General features: G+C 50.1%; 3 protein-coding genes across 6 annotated transcripts in view; 1 reads left to right on the top strand and 2 right to left on the bottom strand.

Moving 5' to 3' along the window:
• The first annotated feature begins 1,532 nt into the window (after window positions 1–1,532).
• Slc22a7 (solute carrier family 22 member 7) lies at window positions 1,533–6,800 on the top strand. Of its 2 annotated transcripts, XM_070023344.1 has the most exons (10): window positions 1,533–1,983; window positions 2,552–2,655; window positions 2,762–2,916; window positions 3,033–3,201; window positions 4,202–4,325; window positions 4,743–4,852; window positions 5,006–5,220; window positions 5,442–5,550; window positions 5,945–6,151; window positions 6,500–6,800. In XM_070023344.1, the coding sequence occupies exons 1-10, from the start codon at window positions 1,591–1,593 to the stop codon at window positions 6,564–6,566; spliced, it is 1,653 nt and encodes a 550-aa protein (XP_069879445.1). In that variant the 5' UTR covers window positions 1,533–1,590; the 3' UTR covers window positions 6,567–6,800. The 2 variants fall into 2 exon arrangements, with proteins under 2 accessions (XP_069879445.1, XP_069879446.1); XM_070023345.1 differs by lacking the exon at window positions 6,500–6,800 and having other exon boundaries at window positions 5,949–6,101.
• A 682-nt stretch (window positions 6,801–7,482) lies between these two features.
• Window positions 7,483–10,418, bottom strand: Crip3 (cysteine rich protein 3). 3 transcript variants are annotated; one of them, XM_070023686.1, is made up of 8 exons: window positions 10,331–10,418; window positions 9,916–10,010; window positions 9,475–9,532; window positions 9,242–9,370; window positions 8,424–8,495; window positions 8,189–8,283; window positions 8,007–8,097; window positions 7,483–7,839 (listed from the first exon to the last, which is right to left on the bottom strand). In XM_070023686.1, exons 1-8 carry the CDS (start codon window positions 10,371–10,373, stop codon window positions 7,799–7,801), a joined length of 624 nt encoding a protein of 207 aa, XP_069879787.1. In that variant the 5' UTR covers window positions 10,374–10,418; the 3' UTR covers window positions 7,483–7,798. The 3 variants fall into 3 exon arrangements, with proteins under 3 accessions (XP_069879787.1, XP_069879788.1, XP_069879786.1); XM_070023687.1 differs by having other exon boundaries at window positions 8,040–8,097; XM_070023685.1 differs by lacking the exon at window positions 10,331–10,418 and having other exon boundaries at window positions 9,475–10,004.
• A 6-nt stretch (window positions 10,419–10,424) lies between these two features.
• Window positions 10,425–16,599, bottom strand: part of Znf318 (zinc finger protein 318) — a 60,793-nt gene continuing 54,618 nt past the window's right edge. Inside the window, exon 9 of the mRNA XM_070023684.1 lies at window positions 10,425–10,512. The gene's annotated coding sequence lies outside the window, so the exon portion shown is untranslated. The remainder of the gene's footprint in view (window positions 10,513–16,599) is intronic.

Genomic DNA, 16,599 nt, shown 5'->3' with positions numbered 1-16,599 from the left:
TCTGTTTAATGGCTAATACTCTATGATATGAATGTCCCATAATCTTTTTTTTTTTTTTTTTTTGGTCATGGGGCTTGAAAGCCTGGGCGCTGTCCCTCAGCTCTTCGGCTCAAGGCTAGCACTCTACCACTTGAGCCACCACTTCTGGTTTTCCAGTGGTTCATTGGAGATCAGAGTCTCATGGACTTTCCTGCCCAGGCTAACTTTGAAACTGTGATCCTCAGATATCAACCTCCTGAGTAGCTAGGATTACAGGCATGAGCCACCAGTGCCCTGAGCCACCAGTGCCCGGCTTCCACAGTCTTTTAACCATTTCCGCACTGATTTTTCACTGGACTGTTGCAACTTTTTCCACCATTTCAAATGGTGCCCAAATGAACATCTTGGCTATAACTTTTGCCTACAGCTCTAATTCTAGGGGAAATTCTTATAATCAGCAAATACATTAAAATGGTGTCTATTGCTGAATCCTACATGCCCCAGTGGCTACACCAGACACAGAGCACTGTTCAGGCTCCAAAACAAAGCCCCCCTTCTCTGAAGACCCAGTGTGCAACTGACTGGTACATCTCCAGAGAGCATCTTGGGACAAAGGTGAAAGTCTGGGGCTGGTGTGTTTTCCTGTCCTCTAGTCAGCTCTGTGTCACAGTGTGACCCCAGCAGGTCCCCAACTTTGGTTTCACTATCTGTTCAAAACTGGAGCTAGATTGAATTAGTGGTTTCCAAAGTTTTTTGTTTGTTTTTTAGCTTCCAAAGAACATCTTTGGAAATTCATTTGAAAATCTTGGGACACAACTGGGCAATCTCCCAGTGTTGCCTGCGTGGTGTCTGTGACACTCAGCTTAGAATAACTTGACTTTGCTGGCTTCTGTCCTGCATTTGCTACAGGGGTCATCTAGAAATGGGTGACGTCAGGTGGATGGGGCCCATGGACGGGGAAGGGTCCTGAGTGACGGGGGACGGATGAGGGCAGGATTCCCCAGCCAGGCCAGTGCATGTCCTGGTGGCACTCAGGCCAGGGGTTCAGCTCCAGGCAGACAAGGAATCCAGGGAAACTCTGTTACTTAGCCACAAAAGCCCTTCACTGGTGAAGACCCAATCCTCAGTCCTGAACCCTAGTAGGCCAGACTGCCTGTGGCTGCAAATAGATACGGTTGACCTCTAGCTTCACCGGGCAAAGGGCGTCTAAGGGAGCTGGTACCATGCCCCTGGGACCTCCTTTTCCTAGAATCCCTTGTAGCTCTGTTTACTGCTGGGCTAGGTGGTGTTCACCTCCTTCCCACCCAGTTACCTTCCCCTGTTTCCTTGTTTAGTCTCTGGACACCAATGTGTAAGGGCTGCCACCTTGGTATCAGTGACCTTTGAATGGGTGGCAGTCCCTCCCCTCCATGCTAGACTAGACAGGTGGAATCCCTGGAGATGCGGTGGCTGGGGAGGGCCCAGGCCTGGGCCAGCCCCTAAGGGCTGGCTCTGGCTGCAGATTCTCTACTCCTCCATCTATTGACTTCCACCTCCAGAGTCCAAGGGTCCATGTGGTGAGCAGGCTGAGCGGTGCTAGTTACTACTGGGAGCAGCCAGTGGGTGGGCAGCATGGGCTTTGAGGAGCTGCTGGACAAGGTGGGTGGCTTCGGGCCCTTCCAGCTCCGGAATCTGCTCCTACTGGCCCTGCCTCGAGTGCTGCTACCCCTGCACTTCCTACTGCCTGTCTTCCTGTCTACTACACCCGCCCATCACTGCGCTCTGCCTCAAGCCCCGGCCAACTTCAGCCACCAGGACGCATGGCTGGAGGCCCACCTGCCCAGGGAGCCTGACGGCACATTTAGCTCCTGTCTTCAATTTGCCTCCCCCTGGGTTCTCCCCAACACCACCCTGGGGGGACTGATGCAGAGTCCTGGGGACCTGGAAAGCCAACCCTCCACAGTGCCCTGCTCCCAGGGCTGGGAATATGACCGCTCAGAATTCTCTTCCACCATTGCAACTGAGGTACCCGAGCGCAGGGGTGTGTGGGGGGGGAGACAGGTGAGCAGGATGGGCCTGCCATTTTGTGGGCTAATTGCTGTGTGGCCATTCGATACATTTCCTCACCCCCGAGACGCCCAGCTTACCCATCTGGACCTAGGGTCTATGAAGACAAAGCACTGAATTTAGTTTGTGGCCTGTAGGAACTCACCCGTGGGGAGTGAGGAAGGTGGAGAAGGGCTAAGGGGTTTCTGGGAGTCAGAACAAAGAGTTGCGAAGGACATTTCTGCAGTGAGAAGTGGAGGATCCACAGAGGCCTCCTCTCTCCCTATTTCTGTCTTCTTTTCCGATACTAGATCTGTGATTTGTGCAATCCATCTGGATCTATGTCCCTATGCCGTGTGGGTGGGGGTAGAGTCTCCCTGGGTGGGGGGGGGCGGGCAGAACTTATGCTCTCTGGTCAAAACCCTTGGGAGGAAGGAGACAAGCAGGGCTGGGTGCTGCAGAAGACCCCCAGGGTCAGGAGAGGAGGGGCTCTGCCAGCTGGAGGGGGCCTCACCCCACTGGAGCTCCTGACCATCTGTCTTTGCAGTGGGATCTGGTCTGTGAGCAGAAAGGCCTCAGCAAACTGACGTCCACCTTCTTCTTTGTGGGTGTGCTGGTGGGGGCTGTGCTCTTCGGATATCTGTCTGACAGGTGGGGTGTAACATGGGGTGACTAAGGGAACAGGCTGGGGGACTGTCCCCTGCCAGCTGGGGGTGGCTCCACAGGGTACTGACTCTGGGTGATCCTCTGCTGGCAGGTTTGGGCGGCGCCGGCTGCTGCTGGTGGCCTATGCGAGCTCCCTGGTGCTGAGCCTGGTGTCTGCAGCCTCCGTCAGCTACGTCATGTTTGTCATCACCCGCACCCTCACTGGCTCAGCCCTGGCAGGGTTCACTATCATTGTGCTGCCACTGGGTGAGGCAGGGAAGGGTCCGGAGGCCAGGAGGGCTGAGGGGACCCATTGTTTGGTGAGAAGGCACATCTGAGCCTCGCTTCCTTTCTTCCTGTGTCTGGCCTGGCCCTGGGCCTAGAGTTGGAGTGGCTGGATGTGGAACACCGGGTGGTGGCCGGAGTGCTGAGCACCATCTTCTGGTCGGGAGGAGTGCTGCTGCTGGCTCTGGTTGGGTACCTGATCCGGGACTGGCGGTGGCTGCTGCTGGCTGCCACCCTGCCTTGTGTCCCGGGCATCCTCAGCATCTGGTGAGGCTGCACACAGCTGGGGGTGGAGGAAGACTATCAGAGATGGGTTCAACAACAGAGAGACTGAAAGATGAAGGGAGCGAGAAACAGGAATCAAGAGGCAATGAGACATCAAGAAAAACAGCCCGAGCCCGGTGCTGGTGGCTCACACCTGTAATCCTAGCTACTCTGGAGGCTGAGGTGTAAGGATTGTGGCTCAAAGCCAGTCTGGGCAGGAAAGTCCTTGAGAGTCTTATCTCCAGTTAACCACCAGAAAACAGGAAGTGGTGTTGTGGCTCAAGTGGTAAAGCACTTGCCTTGAGCTGAAGAGCTGAGGAACAGTACCCGGCCCAGAGTTCAAGCCCCATGACCAACCAAAAAAAAAAAAAAAAAAAAAAAAGGCTGGGAAGATGGTCCAGTGTTAAGAGTGCTTGCCTTGCATGCATGAGGCTCTGGGTTTGATTCCTCAGTACCGCATAAGCAGAAAATGCCAGAAGTGATGCTATGGCTCAAGTGGTAGAGTGCTAGCCTTGAGCTGAAGAGCTCACAGACAATGCCCAGGCCCAGAGTTCAGGCCTCATGAGTGACCAAAAAAAGAAAAAAAAAAAGAAAAAAGGTTAATGAGACCCAACCTCAATCAATAAGCTGGGTGTGGTGATCACACCTATCATCCCAGATACACAGGAAGCCATAAGAGGCTGGGGGTTGTGATTTGAGACTAACCTGGGACAAAAGATGTAAGACCCTATCTGAAAATAAAGCAAAAAAGGGTTGTGATTCAAACAGTAGGATACCTAACTGGTAAGCACAACACACACACACACACACACACACACACACACACACACACACACACACACACACAAAACCTCATTAAATTAATTGGGCATTAAAAGACTTCTAAGAGTTCATGGCGGGAACTGCATGAGCAAGAGCCTAGAGGTTGACCACCTGGATGTGCCAGGAGAGGGGAGGCTCATGGCGCTGACTTTCTGGCTGAAGGGTGTCCTGCCTCTCCTAGGTGGGTACCTGAGTCTGCACGCTGGCTTCTGACCCAGGGCCGTGTGGAGGAGGCCAGAGGGTACTTGCTCCGCTGTGCCAGGCTCAATGGCCAATCAGTGGGTGAGGACGAACTGAGCCAGGAGGTGAGGGTGAATGCATGTGTGCATGCCTCAGAGTGGGTAGGGGGGAAGGGACCGTGCCAAGTGCCTCCTGGGGGTGCCAGGCGTGGCAGGAAAAGCCCTGCAGAATGACCTTCCTGAGCGTCCTGCTTCTCGGGACACCTTCTTGGCTCCCACAAGCACCTCCATCCACCTGGCTGAGAGAAGGAAAAAGAAACCCAGAGAGAGGGAGAGAGAGAAAAAGTGAGGGAGAGAGAGACAGAGAGAGGAGAGAGAGAAAGTGAGGGAGAGAGGGATAAAGGAGAGAGAAGGAGAGAGGGAGGGGGAGAGAAGAAGGGAGGAAGGGAGGGAGAGAGAGAGAAGAGAGAGAAAGACAGACAGACACAGAAACAGATACAGAGACAGAGACTGGTGTCACCATCTCGCCTCTTCCTCCACCAGGCCCTGAACAAAGTGGCCGAAGGGGAACGTGTGGTCCAGAGACCCTCCTACCTAGACCTGTTCCGAACGCCACGGCTCCGACACATCTCGCTGTGCTGCGTGGTGGTGTGGTAGGGGCGGGTGGGCTGGGCCCGGCGCGGCGTGGGGGGCGTGAGCTGGGCGGTGGGCAGGCGGGTCACCTGGGGTCGTCCTGGACAAGACCGAGCCCCCGGGAAAGGACAGAGGCGGCAGCAGGGCCCTGAGTGGCGCGCTGACCCGCCCAGGTTCGGAGTGAACGTCTCCTATTACGGCCTGACTCTGGACTTGTCGGGGCTGGGGCTGGACGTGTACCAGACGCAGCTGCTCTTCGGGGCGGTGGAGCTGCCCTCCAAGCTCCTGGTCTACCTGTGCGTTCGCCGCGCAGGGCGTCGCCTCACGCTGTCCGGGATGCTGCTGGGCGCGGCCTTGACCTACGGGGTCAGACTGCTGGTGCCCTCAGGTGAGCGGACCGCGCCCCGCCCCCTGCCGGCCCAGACCCCGCCCCAAGCTCCGCCCTATACCCGCCCCTGCACGCAAGACTCCGCCTCCAGCCCGCCCAGACCCCGCCCCCGTCCCCTGTCCTCCCAGATCCTGTCCCTAGCCCCGCCCCCAGGCCCGCCCAGACCACGCCCCCTCCCGCCCCGAGGTGCCCCCTCCTCACTGCTGGAACCCCTTCCACAGGGACCAGGGCCTGGACCACCGCCCTGGCGGTTGTGGGAAAAATGTTTTCTGAGGCGGCCTTCACCACCGCGTACCTCTTCACGTCGGAGCTGTACCCCACCGTGCTCAGGTGAGCCCACCGAGGCCCAGGGGACCTGGGCGGAGCTTGTCAGACGCCTCCCGGAATAGAGGCGGCCTGGGGGCGGGGCGTGCTGCGCTGGGGTGTGGCCTCGTCCCGAGCCGCGCGGGGCTGCCCACCGCGACGCGCGTTCACAGCGGGAAGGCCGGCCCTCCCCGCCGGCCCTCCCCGCCGGCCTGCGCCTGGGCCCCTTTCTCAACCTGCCTGGAACTTTTCTTTTAGCTGTGCCTGACTGGCATGTTGGCAGAATAGGACCCCATCCTCTGGCGGCGCTGGCTCCGCGCAGGCCTTTTGGAAGGGGATCCCAAGACCCGCCAGCCCAGGGAGGGAGTCTTTGAGGCGTGACCCCAAACCCAAAGCCTCTCTCACCCTCTCTTCTGAACAGACAGACGGGGCTGGGCCTGGCCTCGCTGGTGGGCAGGCTGGGGGGCTCTTTGGCCCCACTAACGGCATTGCTGGATGGAGTGTGGTTGTTGCTGCCCAAGCTGGTTTACGGGGGCATTGCCCTGCTGGCTGGCTGCATTGCCCTCCTGCTGCCAGAGACAAGGAAGGCCCAACTGCCAGAGACCATCCAGGATGTGGAGAAAATGAGGTGTGTGTGTGTGGGGGGGCGGTTCAGATCCCTCACACCTGACGATGCAGAAGGGAAAACATAACTGCACAAATGTACTTGGCACATGTACATGAGTGTGTATTTCAGGTGATATCCTGGGATGTGCTGTTTGCAGAAAAATATACAAGTTCATATATGTGTGTGCACATAAATACCTAAGGATGATCAAGAAGAGGCTCAGGTGTGCACACTCAGCTATGCCTACTCATCAGGGATGTTCACAAGCATCTGTTTTTATTCCATGAGCTAGGAAGAGCCTTGGGCCAAACCTAAAGGGGCAGCAGACTCCAAGATTAAACCCCACATTGCTCCCAACCCCTTCCCCAGCCATCAGGAGGAAGAGATGCAGTGTGGACTGAATGGAACTGAGGAGAGGCACGCAGAGAAGCTCTGAAGCAGCACTGAGAGAGCAGAGGCAGGCTCTTGTGACTGGGGGTGGACCACAGAGCCTGCCTAGGGCTGAAGGTTGCTGTGTCCTCTGCCTGTGTTCATCAGCCTTGACTGTTTGGCCTCAAGTAGCAGGACAACCTCCCAGAATGCAGTGGGCTGCTAGAGATTCTGGGCACTCTTCTCTTGGCTGGGGGATTCTGTGACTCTTTTCTATAAATAAAGGTACTTCTTGGGTTGAGGCAGCAATGAGATTTGGAAAGAGCTTTGGATGAGAAGCCATTGGACCGGCAATGGGCTCTGTTCCCAGCCTTGCCACTGATTGTCTTTGTGATCTTGGGTATGTGACTTTTCTTCTCTAGGCTTTACTCTGTTCATTTCTCCAATGGATGAAACATCCTCTTAGCAGAGCTTTCCCACAGAACACGTTGTCATACTCAAACCAAATAAGGTACTTATTCTAGAGATGGTGCTAAAGAAGGGACTGTCTTATGATGACTACTGGTACCAATGAGGCTAGCAGGTATACTGTCCAGTTGTGTTAGGGGCTACCCAGAAGAGGGTCAGGGGACCAGGAGGACAGAGCTTTGTATGCCATGACTTAATGCTGCTTTCTTTTTTTGTTGGTCATGGGGCCTGAACGCTGGGCCTGGGCGCTATCCCTCAGCTCTTCAGCTCAAGGCTAGCACTCTACCACTTGAGCCACAGTGCTACTTCTGGCTTTTTCTGCTTATGTGGTACTGAGGAATCAAACCCAGGGTCTCATGCATGCAAGGCAAGCACTCTACCACTGAGCCACCTTCCCAGCCCCTACTCTTACCTACTCATATGCTGCTATCTTGAGGCACTCTCAGGACCCCTCGGACACAATCTGCTGTTTAGACCTCTCACCCAAAAAAAATGCTGAAGGCATAGAAGCCAATATTTTATTAGAGAAGCTGGAGACACTGAGGCTCAATAAGCAAGTTTGATGACATAGCTTGAAGCTCCAGAATTTGCCCAGAAAGGAATTGGGAAGGTCAGTAGGCTACCATTGAAATTAAGGTGGCGTAAGTCCTCTAGCCAAATAGGAAAAAGAAAGAGATCTACCGTGAAACCTAGGCTCAGCCCCCAGGATCTTGTCTTCCCTCACCCCAAGAAAATGGCAAATTGTGTAGCCCCCATTGGGCCAGGAAGGGGATGGTGAGAAGCCTTAGGTAGGATGACTTCTGCTGTGAGTAGCTCATTTGGATCTTATCTTCATTCATAAATGTAGCAGCCCACATCACCAATGTTCACACCTGAGAGAGAAAGCCTTATTACCAAGGGTAATAGAAATTGGGAGTATTGGACTGAGTGTGGGGAGGAGGGGAGAGGGGGCAGCAGGGGAGATGGGAGTGACCTAGAGTGTGTTTGACCATAAGGGAAGTTGAGCACACATCCGTACAAGATCATGGACATGCTATACCTTGGGCCTGAGGTCTGGGGTGGGGCCACCCACCTTTGGGGCCAAACAGATAGCCGTAGCAGGGGATGTGGCAGTAGGGGATGCCATCATGCTGGAACATAAGAGAAAAAGTCATCTCAGCCTCCTGTTCTTTCCATGTCTAATCTTCCTCCCTCAGCCTAGCCCCTCCCTGCCCTGCTCACTTCGGCATGTCTTCCAGCAGTCAGGGTCTTCTGGCAACGCTGGCACCTCAGGCAGGGTCGGTGCCAATTTCTGCCCAAAGACATCACCTTCTCAGCTGGTGGTGGAGAGAGGTGGTATTTCTCCATCTTAGGGCAGAGCAGGGCAGGGCACAGGCAGGGCGGAGTGGCCCACCTGCCTGAGATCTCCGTGTCACCACCCGGTGTTTCCCTTCACAAACACCCCATTGTCACTTACCAAAATAGACGGGTTTCTCACAGCCGGGGCACAGGGAAGTCTCCCCAGTGAATGTCTTCATGTGGGGAGGGCCTTTATGGGGAAGAGGCCCTGGCTTTGGCTATGGTGAGGTACAGGGCCTATCTGTACGAGGCACTGTTCCCCTCCAAAATCCATCCTGTTTCTCCTCCCACTTCCTGGACAGCCATGAATCTGCCTTCTTAGAGCCCAGAGCAAGGCCCCTTGGGCCCTGCTTCTTGCCCCGTTCCTTTATGTAATAGGGATGATTTCCTTGTTATCTGCCTCCCTCCCCCCACCCCCACCCCAGGGGCTCAGGTGCACCACAATCCAACCCTGTTAGCAACTCAATCTTCAGGAAACCTTAGCTGATAGAGGAGCTGGCCAGGGCAGAGGTGTCAGGTTATCCTTGCCTACTCCAGGGGGTAGGAAGAACATGGACTAGAGAAGATGAAGATTTTGAGGGCCTGGATCCTAATAACCCCTTACTCATGCATCTTTCCTTCCATGGTGTGGGCCTGCCTCCCGAAGAGACCTAAGTTCCAGGCTAGCTTTGCCTCAGAGGCAAAAACCTGTATAATCACCTGTGTGATATACAAGGTCTCTTGTCCTCTCTGGACCACAGTTGCCTTCATATAAAATGAAGGTAATAATGCCATCTATCCAGTTAACTTCTCAGCAGCAGGTCTGAGGGAGCATCAAAAAAGGGCCCAGGGACTTTGTTAAGCACTAAGTTGTAGCACTTTGGAGCAGAGGGCTCGTAAAAGACTAAGACCCAGCTTAGCTGCATCTGGAAGGGTGGGAGGAGGAGCTTTACTTACTTTTCTTGCCTTGGGGGAGGCCTGTCCGTGGCCTTGGGGGGCTGAAATCACTAGGGCTGAGGGGAGTGCTGTTGGCAGGAGGAGTGGGGAGGTTGTAGATGTAGCAGCCCACACCACCAATGTTCACTCCTGCAGAGAATCACCCAGTTGGGGAAGGAGTGTCAGGTCTGAAGCCCTAGTTCCCAGCCACAGGCAGGGTTCTGTGGCCCCTGGCCTTCTAGGCTAGTACTTACCTCTGGGTCCAAAGAGAGCTCCATAGCACGGCTTGTGGCAATATGGCCTCCCATTGTGCTGGGCACAAGCACAACCAGAGGCAAGGGGGTCACTCAGAGCTAGGAGGCCCTGCCTCACAGGCCTTCCCCAAGCTAAGCTGCCAGGTATGTGTCCACTGGCCCATTCTAGAAGGACTAGAAAGGGTGGGTGATAGGCTGGCATGCCAGAATGGCCACTGAAGTGCAGGGACAGAGCAAAAACAGGTAGGGGTGGAAGGGGAGGTGACTGTGTGTACCCACCCCCAAGCTGTGGCGTCATGGCACAAAGCTTGGTTGGTGTGAGGCCCATTGGGTGGGTGACCCTGAACTTAGCTGGTGAGGCTGCCCTTGGCTGGCTTCCAAGCTGAAGTTGGGGGCCAGTTGGGAGAAGAGACAAGGCTGTATATCCTGGGCAGGCCTCACCTCTGCATGTCCACCAGGGGACAAGACGCTGTGGCAGCGTTCACATTTCAGGCAGAAGCGGTGCCAGTTCTTGCCCATGGAGCTCACTTTCTCAGCTGTGAGGAACAAGGTAGAACAGAGCTCCATACAGCCAAAATTGCACCAGACAGCCTCCTTTTACCCCTTCAGTCCCCAGGAGGAAGAGCCCACCAGCGCTGCTCCGTGGAGACAGACATAATGCCTGCAGGGAGTCCGGCTCCATCCAACCCTGGTGCCCTGTGCCCCATGGGGCTCGCTGGCAGAGAGCAGGGGAATCACACACGCAAGCATTGCTACAGGTAGAAAAAGCTGTCTGGGCCACACCGTCGCCATTCCCGGGGAACCCAAGCAGCTCACACTTGCCCCCATTTTTCCCCCTCCTCAGCCCGGACCTCACCAAAGTAAACAGGTTGCTGGCAACGCGGGCAGGTCCAGCTCATGGCTCCACTAGGTCCGCTTGCTCACTCGCAGGCCTGGCCGCTGGGATCCTTCCGCCCCTCGGCGGCTCCGCCCACTGCTCTCTTTGAGCCCACTGGGTTATGAGCACTCATTGGGCACAGAAATTTCGAACCATTCCACCTGGAAAACAATTTCTCAGTTACTTCGAAGCACATAAAAGATGAGGGGCTTGGGGCTGGGAGTACAGAGGCACAGTGAAAATGACGGGATGTGGGGGGTGGGGGCTCTAGTTTCTGGGTTGGTGCATAGAGGAAAATGTCCACAGTACAGATGCCAGGAAAACATTCTCCTCACCCTCCAAGCCAAAAGGTAGCTCTTTAAGCTGGTTAGTTCAGCCCGGTCAGTCTGTCAGGTGTTTGAGGGCAATGAAATGCGAAGCCTGTCTTTGCTATTCACTCAGATTGCAGGCAAACTTTAAAAAAATATTTTGTAAATATTTTTTATTGTTACTATAAAGGTGATGTACAGTTACATAAGTTGGGTAAAGGGTATGTTTCTTTTATGACAATGTCACCCCTTCCCTCGCTCTCCCCGTTTTTCTTCCCATCCCCACCCACAAGTCATATACTTCATTTTCAACATAGTGTCTAATGAGTACCATTGCTGCATTTGTTCACCCTTTGTCCCTTTATTTCTGTGTTCCCCCTTGCCTCCATAAGACAGGCAAATGAACAAACAAGACAAAGAAAACAAAAAGGAAAAACCTTTTGTTTCCATTTCCTGAATTTTTTTTTTTCAAGTCATAGGGCCTGAACTCTGGACCTGAGTGCTGTCCCTCTCTTCAGCTCAAGGTTAGTGCTCTACCACCTGAGCCAGTGCTACTTCTGGCTTTTTCTGCTTATGTGGTGCTGAGGAATCGAACCCAGGGCCTCATGCATGTAAGGAAAGCACTCTACCACTGAGCCACCTTCACAGCCTGTGAATTTTCTTTTCTGTACAATGAGTAGCAGCACAAAACTATCTCACAGAGTTGGTAAGGAATTAAATGAGTTATACAGCACCTAGCACTTAAAGTGCTATATAACTAATAACCGTCACTTTTAAATGATGAGTTTCTTCATGAACTCAAAACTCCTTGTTTGGAAGCCTCAAAACATGTTCTGCATACAATAAATAGCTTGCTCATAAAATTGTATTTCTTATTATATTTAAAAGTATAATTTGGGGTGGGAGGTGGGGCTCAAGTGGTAGAGTACCTGGCCTAGCAAGGCTGAGGTCTTCAGCTCAATCCTAGTATCACCAAAAAATATTAGGGATTACTTAGCTGGGTACTGGTGGCTCAGGCTTGTTAATCCTTAGCTACTCAAGAGGCTAAGATTTGAGGATTAAGGTTCAAAGCCAGTCTGGGCAGACAAATCTGTGAGACTCTTATTACCAATTAACCAGCCAGAACTGGAGGTGTGGCTCAAGTATTTGAGCACCAGCCTTGATTGAAAAAGATGAGTATAAGGCCCAGAGTTCAAGTTCTAGTGCACATACAAAAAAAAGTATAATTTAAAGGCCTATCATGTATTTATAATTTAGTTTAAGATTTTTAAATATGTTAAAAATAGCCCAGCAGTACTTCAAAGCACACTTAAAAGAAATTTACTCACAGAATGTAAGAAAATATTAGCAAATCATCTATCTGGTAAGGGTCAAGTAACAACTGACTTATTTTGTTATAATAAAAGGACAATACAATTAGAAATGCAGAGTGTGAATACACGTTCTTTCAAAGAAAATACACAAATGTTCTTCAAACACCTTAAAAGATGTTTCACATCATCAGTCACTAGGAAAATGCAAATCAGGACCAAAATATGGTACTATTTAAACATACTAGGATGGTTGTCATTTAAAAGATAGCAAAAACCTGTTACTAGTGGCTCATGCCTATAATCCTAGCCACTCAGGAGGCTGAGATCTGAGGATTGAGGTTCAAAGCCAGCCCAGGCAGGAAAGTCCTGGTGAGACTCTTCAGCTCAAGGCTAGCTCTTTACCACTTGAGCCACAGCGCCACTTCCTGGTGAGACTCTTAACTCAAATTTTAAAAAGCTGTAAGTAGAGCTATAGCTCAAGGGGCAGAGTATCAACCTTAAGCACTAAAACTCAGGGAACAGCATCCAGGCTCTGATGCCTCAGGACTGGCACTGAAATTTTTAAAAAAGTTCCAAGTGTTGGCAAGGATATGACAAAGCTGGATCCCTCATACATCGTCGGTGGTAAAGTGGAGCATTGCTTTGGAAAACAGGCAGTTCCTGAGAAAGCTAAACAGAACCAGGTGCTGGTAGTTCTCTATAATCCTAGCTGCTCAGGAGGCTGAGATCTGAGAATCACCGTTCAAAGTCAGCCCAAGTGGGAAAGTTCATGAGACTGTTATCTCTAATTAACCACCAGAAAACCAGAAATGGCACTGTGTTATGAAGTAGTAGAGCTCTAGCCTTGAGTGAAAAAGTTCAGGGACAGTGCCCACCCAGGCCCTGAGTTCAAGCCCCACAACTGACAAAAAAAAAAATTGTGTTTTTTGTTTTTGTTTTTTTTTGGGTCTGGTCGTGGGGCCTGAACTCTGGGCCCGGGTGCTATCCCTCAGCTCTTCAGCTCAAGGCTAGGGCTCTACCACTTGAGCCACAGCGCCACTTCTGGCTTTTTTCTTCTTGCTTATGTGGTGCTAAGGAATCGAACCCAGGGCCTCAAGCATGCAAGGCAAGCACTCTACCACTGAGCCATCTTCCCAGCCCCGTTTTTTGTTTTGTGTTTTGGCGGTCCTGGGGCTTGAACTGGGGGGCCTGGGTGTTGTCCTTGAGCTCTTTTGCTCAAAGCTAATGCTCTACCACTAAATTACAGCACCACTTCCAGATTTCTAATGGTTAATTGGAGCTAAGAGTCTCAGGACTTCCCTGACCAAGGTAGCCTCCTGAGTAGCTAGGATTGCAGGTATAAACCACCAGTCCTGGCTTCACCTCACATTTTACCCCTCCGTCCATTTCCAAGACAAATGAAAACACATTTCCATACAAACACTGATATGTGAATAGAAGCACTATTTACAATAGCTAAAAGAGAAAAAACAATCAGAAGTCTATCAACTGACAAATGGAAAAACAAAATGTAATATATCCATACAATAGAACATTCAGCCGTAAAAAGAAATGGAACACTTAGTTAGGCATGCTACAAACAAGAGTAAACCATGAAAATAATCCAGAAGCTAGAAGCTGGTGCTGGAACTCAGGGCCTGTATACTATCCCTGTGTTTTTTTGCTCAAGGCTAGAGCTCTAAGACTTGAGCCACAGCTTCACTTCTGGCTTTTTTTGTGATTAACTGGAGGTAAGAGTCTCACAAACTTTCTTTCAGGGAAAATCAGATCTTAGTCTTCTGAGTAGCTAAGATTACTGGCATGAGCCACCGGCATCAGGCAGAGTTCCAGCCATGAGTGAAAAAGCAGAGCAAGAGTATGAAGCCCTGAACCCAAGCCCCAGTACTGGTACATCTACATACAATGTTCACCTGAGACAGCAATCAGAATAGGGAAAATGCTGGAAGAGAATATGACAGGGCACTTGGTGGTGTTGGCCATATTTTAGTTTTGGATATGGCAATGGATACTTGGGTATGTTCATCTTGTGAAAATTTGAAGTTAAAAGACTGTAATGTATGTGCTTTTAAAATATGAAGTTGCAATTTAATACAAAAGTTTGAAAAGCTATGGGCACTTGTGGCTCACATCTGTAATCCTAGCTACTCAGGAGGCTGAGAACTGAGGATCATGGTTCAAAGCCAAGACAGGCAGAAAAGTCTATAAGACTCTTATCTCCAATTAGCCACCAGAAAGTTGGAAATGGAGCTGTGGCTCAAGTGATAGAGCACTAACCTTGAGTGAAAAAGCTCAGGGATAGCGCTCAAACCATGAGTTAATGCACAACAACTGATGGACAAAAAAAAAAGTTATATAATATCATATGATGCAGAAATTCTATTCCTCAGTGTACATCCAAGGGAACTAAAAACATATGGCCACACACAAAAAAAGCACTGTTTATACTTGACCTAAAGTGGAAATAATCAAATGTTTGTCAACTAATAAACAAAACCTGATATATTCCTACAATGGAATATTAGCTATAAAATACAATGAAGTAGTCACACATGATACCATACAGTTGAAACTTCAAAATAATATGTTAAAGTGATGTTCAGAATAGGTAAATCCAGAGACAGCAGACCGACACTGCCAATTTTGAGAGTGGCTTGAAAATAATTAAGAATGTCCACTACTGGCATGTTTTTTTTTTTTTTTTCTGGCTGGGAAGAAGTTGATGGAAATGTTTTGGATTAAAGTAGTAGTTCTGCTTGTATAACTTTGAAGACAGTAAAAACCAGAGAATTGTATAATTTAAGATGGTGGATTTTATAGGAATATATATGGTTAAAATAGATTGTTAGTATATATGAAAGTAGTACACTGGAACTTGTTGAAATTGTATTAGGAAGGGGGAAGGAGGTAAGGGAGAGTAATAGGGTGGGGGAGATAGATTGGAATGCATCTATATATAAATGAAAATGTCATAATGATATTCCCTTTCATAGCTAATGTATGCTAATAAAAACGGTGCCAAGGCCGGGCGCTGGTGGCTCACGCCTGTAATCCTAGCTACTCAGGAGGCTGAGATCTGAGGATCGCGGTTCAAAGCCAGCCCGGGCAGGAGAGACCGTGAGACTCCTATCTCCAATAAACCACCAGAAAACCGGAAGTGGCGCTGTAGCTCAAGTGGTAGAGCGCTCGCCTTGAGCTGAAGAGCTGAGGGACAGCGCCCAGGCCCAGAGTTCAAGCCCCACGACCGACAAAAAAAAAAAAAAAAAAAAAAAAAAAAAAAAAAAAAAAAACGGTGCCAAGTTTTGTTATATAAATTTTAATGTTATGGGCTGGGATGTAGTTCATTGGCAAAGCGCCTGCCTAGCAAGTGCAACATCCTGGGTTCGATCCCCAGTACCAAAAAAAAAACAAAAAAATACAGTTAAAAAATAAATTTTAACGTTATATTTTAATATAAATAGACCTTAAATATTTCTTCATTCTTAACATATACAACAGACTGGTTGTATGGCTTAAGTGGTAGAGAACTGGCTGTGGCTCAAGAAAGCCAAACAAAAGTTCAAAGCCCTGGACTGGCACACCCCAAAAAAAGATATTGGAGATAGACAAACTCTAGCATATCAAATAGAAGACATACAAAGGGAAAAACATTCTGACTTACACATGGACTTCAGATACCACTTGAGAACTAAGTTCTAAGCAGCAAAACAGAGGCTGGACCATGACTGTGTATCAGTTAGAAAGGAAAGCTTGTGACTAACACCCTGATTGTACCTGGGAAGATTGTGAGAGCTGATGAGAAACAGATCTTGGGCTGGAGAGAAAGTGGTGGTGACAAAGTGTTGGCAGCACTGGCACCAGTTGCTTTCCATTGCTTCATCCACAGGATAATGCTTAGGTATGAGTAGTAATAGAAGGCCTGGAGATACTTCTTACCCTTTACTTGAAAGCCATCTACTGATGGCTTTAGCTATACATTGTATGGTTTATTATTATTGTTATTGTTATTATTTTTTTTTTTTTTGTCAGTCATGGGGCCTGAACTCTGGGCCTGGGAGCTGTCCCTCAGCTCTTCAGCTCAAGGCTAGCGCTTGACCAAAAAAAAAACAAAAAAAAAACAGAGAGTAAGGAATGGTATTTACCTGCTCCTGTATCCTAAAGTCTGATTTCCCAGGATTTTTTCAAACATTTTCTTTATGATTGTTCCTCCTTCCTTGACCGTCCTTTATCTTCCTTGTATCCCACTCCTCTAAAGACATACCAGTTGTTCTTTGATTTTTTTTCCCCCCCAGTCCTGGGGATTGAACTCAGGGCCTGGGCACTGTCATTGAGCTTCTTTTGCTTAAGGCTAGCACTCTATCACTTGAGCCACAGCATCACTTCTGGCTTTTTCCTGTATATGTAGTACTGAGGAAGTGAACCCCAGGCTTCATGTATGCTAGGCAAGCACTCTACCACTAAGCCACATTCCCAGCTCTGTTCTTTGATTATTTCATGGGGCATTAAAATAGCCTCAAACCAAGGTAGATGGTCTAGTTGCTAGGGATATTGGAGTGTAGAGTCTAAAAAGAATGGGGAAACAAAGTTTTCAGCTTTAAAAGTATCAGAGCACAAATGAGAAATGGAAGTT

The sequence above is a fragment of the Dipodomys merriami genome, unplaced genomic scaffold (genome assembly GCF_024711535.1).
Source record: "Dipodomys merriami isolate MVZ:Mamm:240054 unplaced genomic scaffold, mDipMer1.0.p SCAF_16, whole genome shotgun sequence".
Lineage (NCBI taxonomy): Eukaryota > Metazoa > Chordata > Mammalia > Rodentia > Heteromyidae > Dipodomys > Dipodomys merriami.
Note: the sequence above shows the minus strand (reverse complement) of the source record. Positions and strands in the feature narration are given on the sequence as shown.

Excerpts from the sequence above, each read along its gene's own strand:
- Crip3 (XM_070023685.1), bottom strand. The coding sequence starts at position 9,802 with ATGGGCCTCACACCAACCAAGCTTTGTGCCATGACGCCACAGCTTGGG. Across the intron at positions 9,371-9,474 it reads AGCTCTCTTTGGACCCAGAG|GAGTGAACATTGGTGGTGTG; the intron begins GTAAGTACTAGC and ends GATTCTCTGCAG. Across the intron at positions 8,496-9,241 it reads CCTCCCCCAAGGCAAGAAAA|GCCCTCCCCACATGAAGACA; the intron begins GTAAGTAAAGCT and ends TTCCCCATAAAG.
- Slc22a7 (XM_070023344.1), top strand. The coding sequence starts at position 1,591 with ATGGGCTTTGAGGAGCTGCTGGACAAGGTGGGTGGCTTCGGGCCCTTC. Across the intron at positions 1,984-2,551 it reads CTTCCACCATTGCAACTGAG|TGGGATCTGGTCTGTGAGCA; the intron begins GTACCCGAGCGC and ends CTGTCTTTGCAG. Across the intron at positions 5,221-5,441 it reads CAGACTGCTGGTGCCCTCAG|GGACCAGGGCCTGGACCACC; the intron begins GTGAGCGGACCG and ends CCCCTTCCACAG.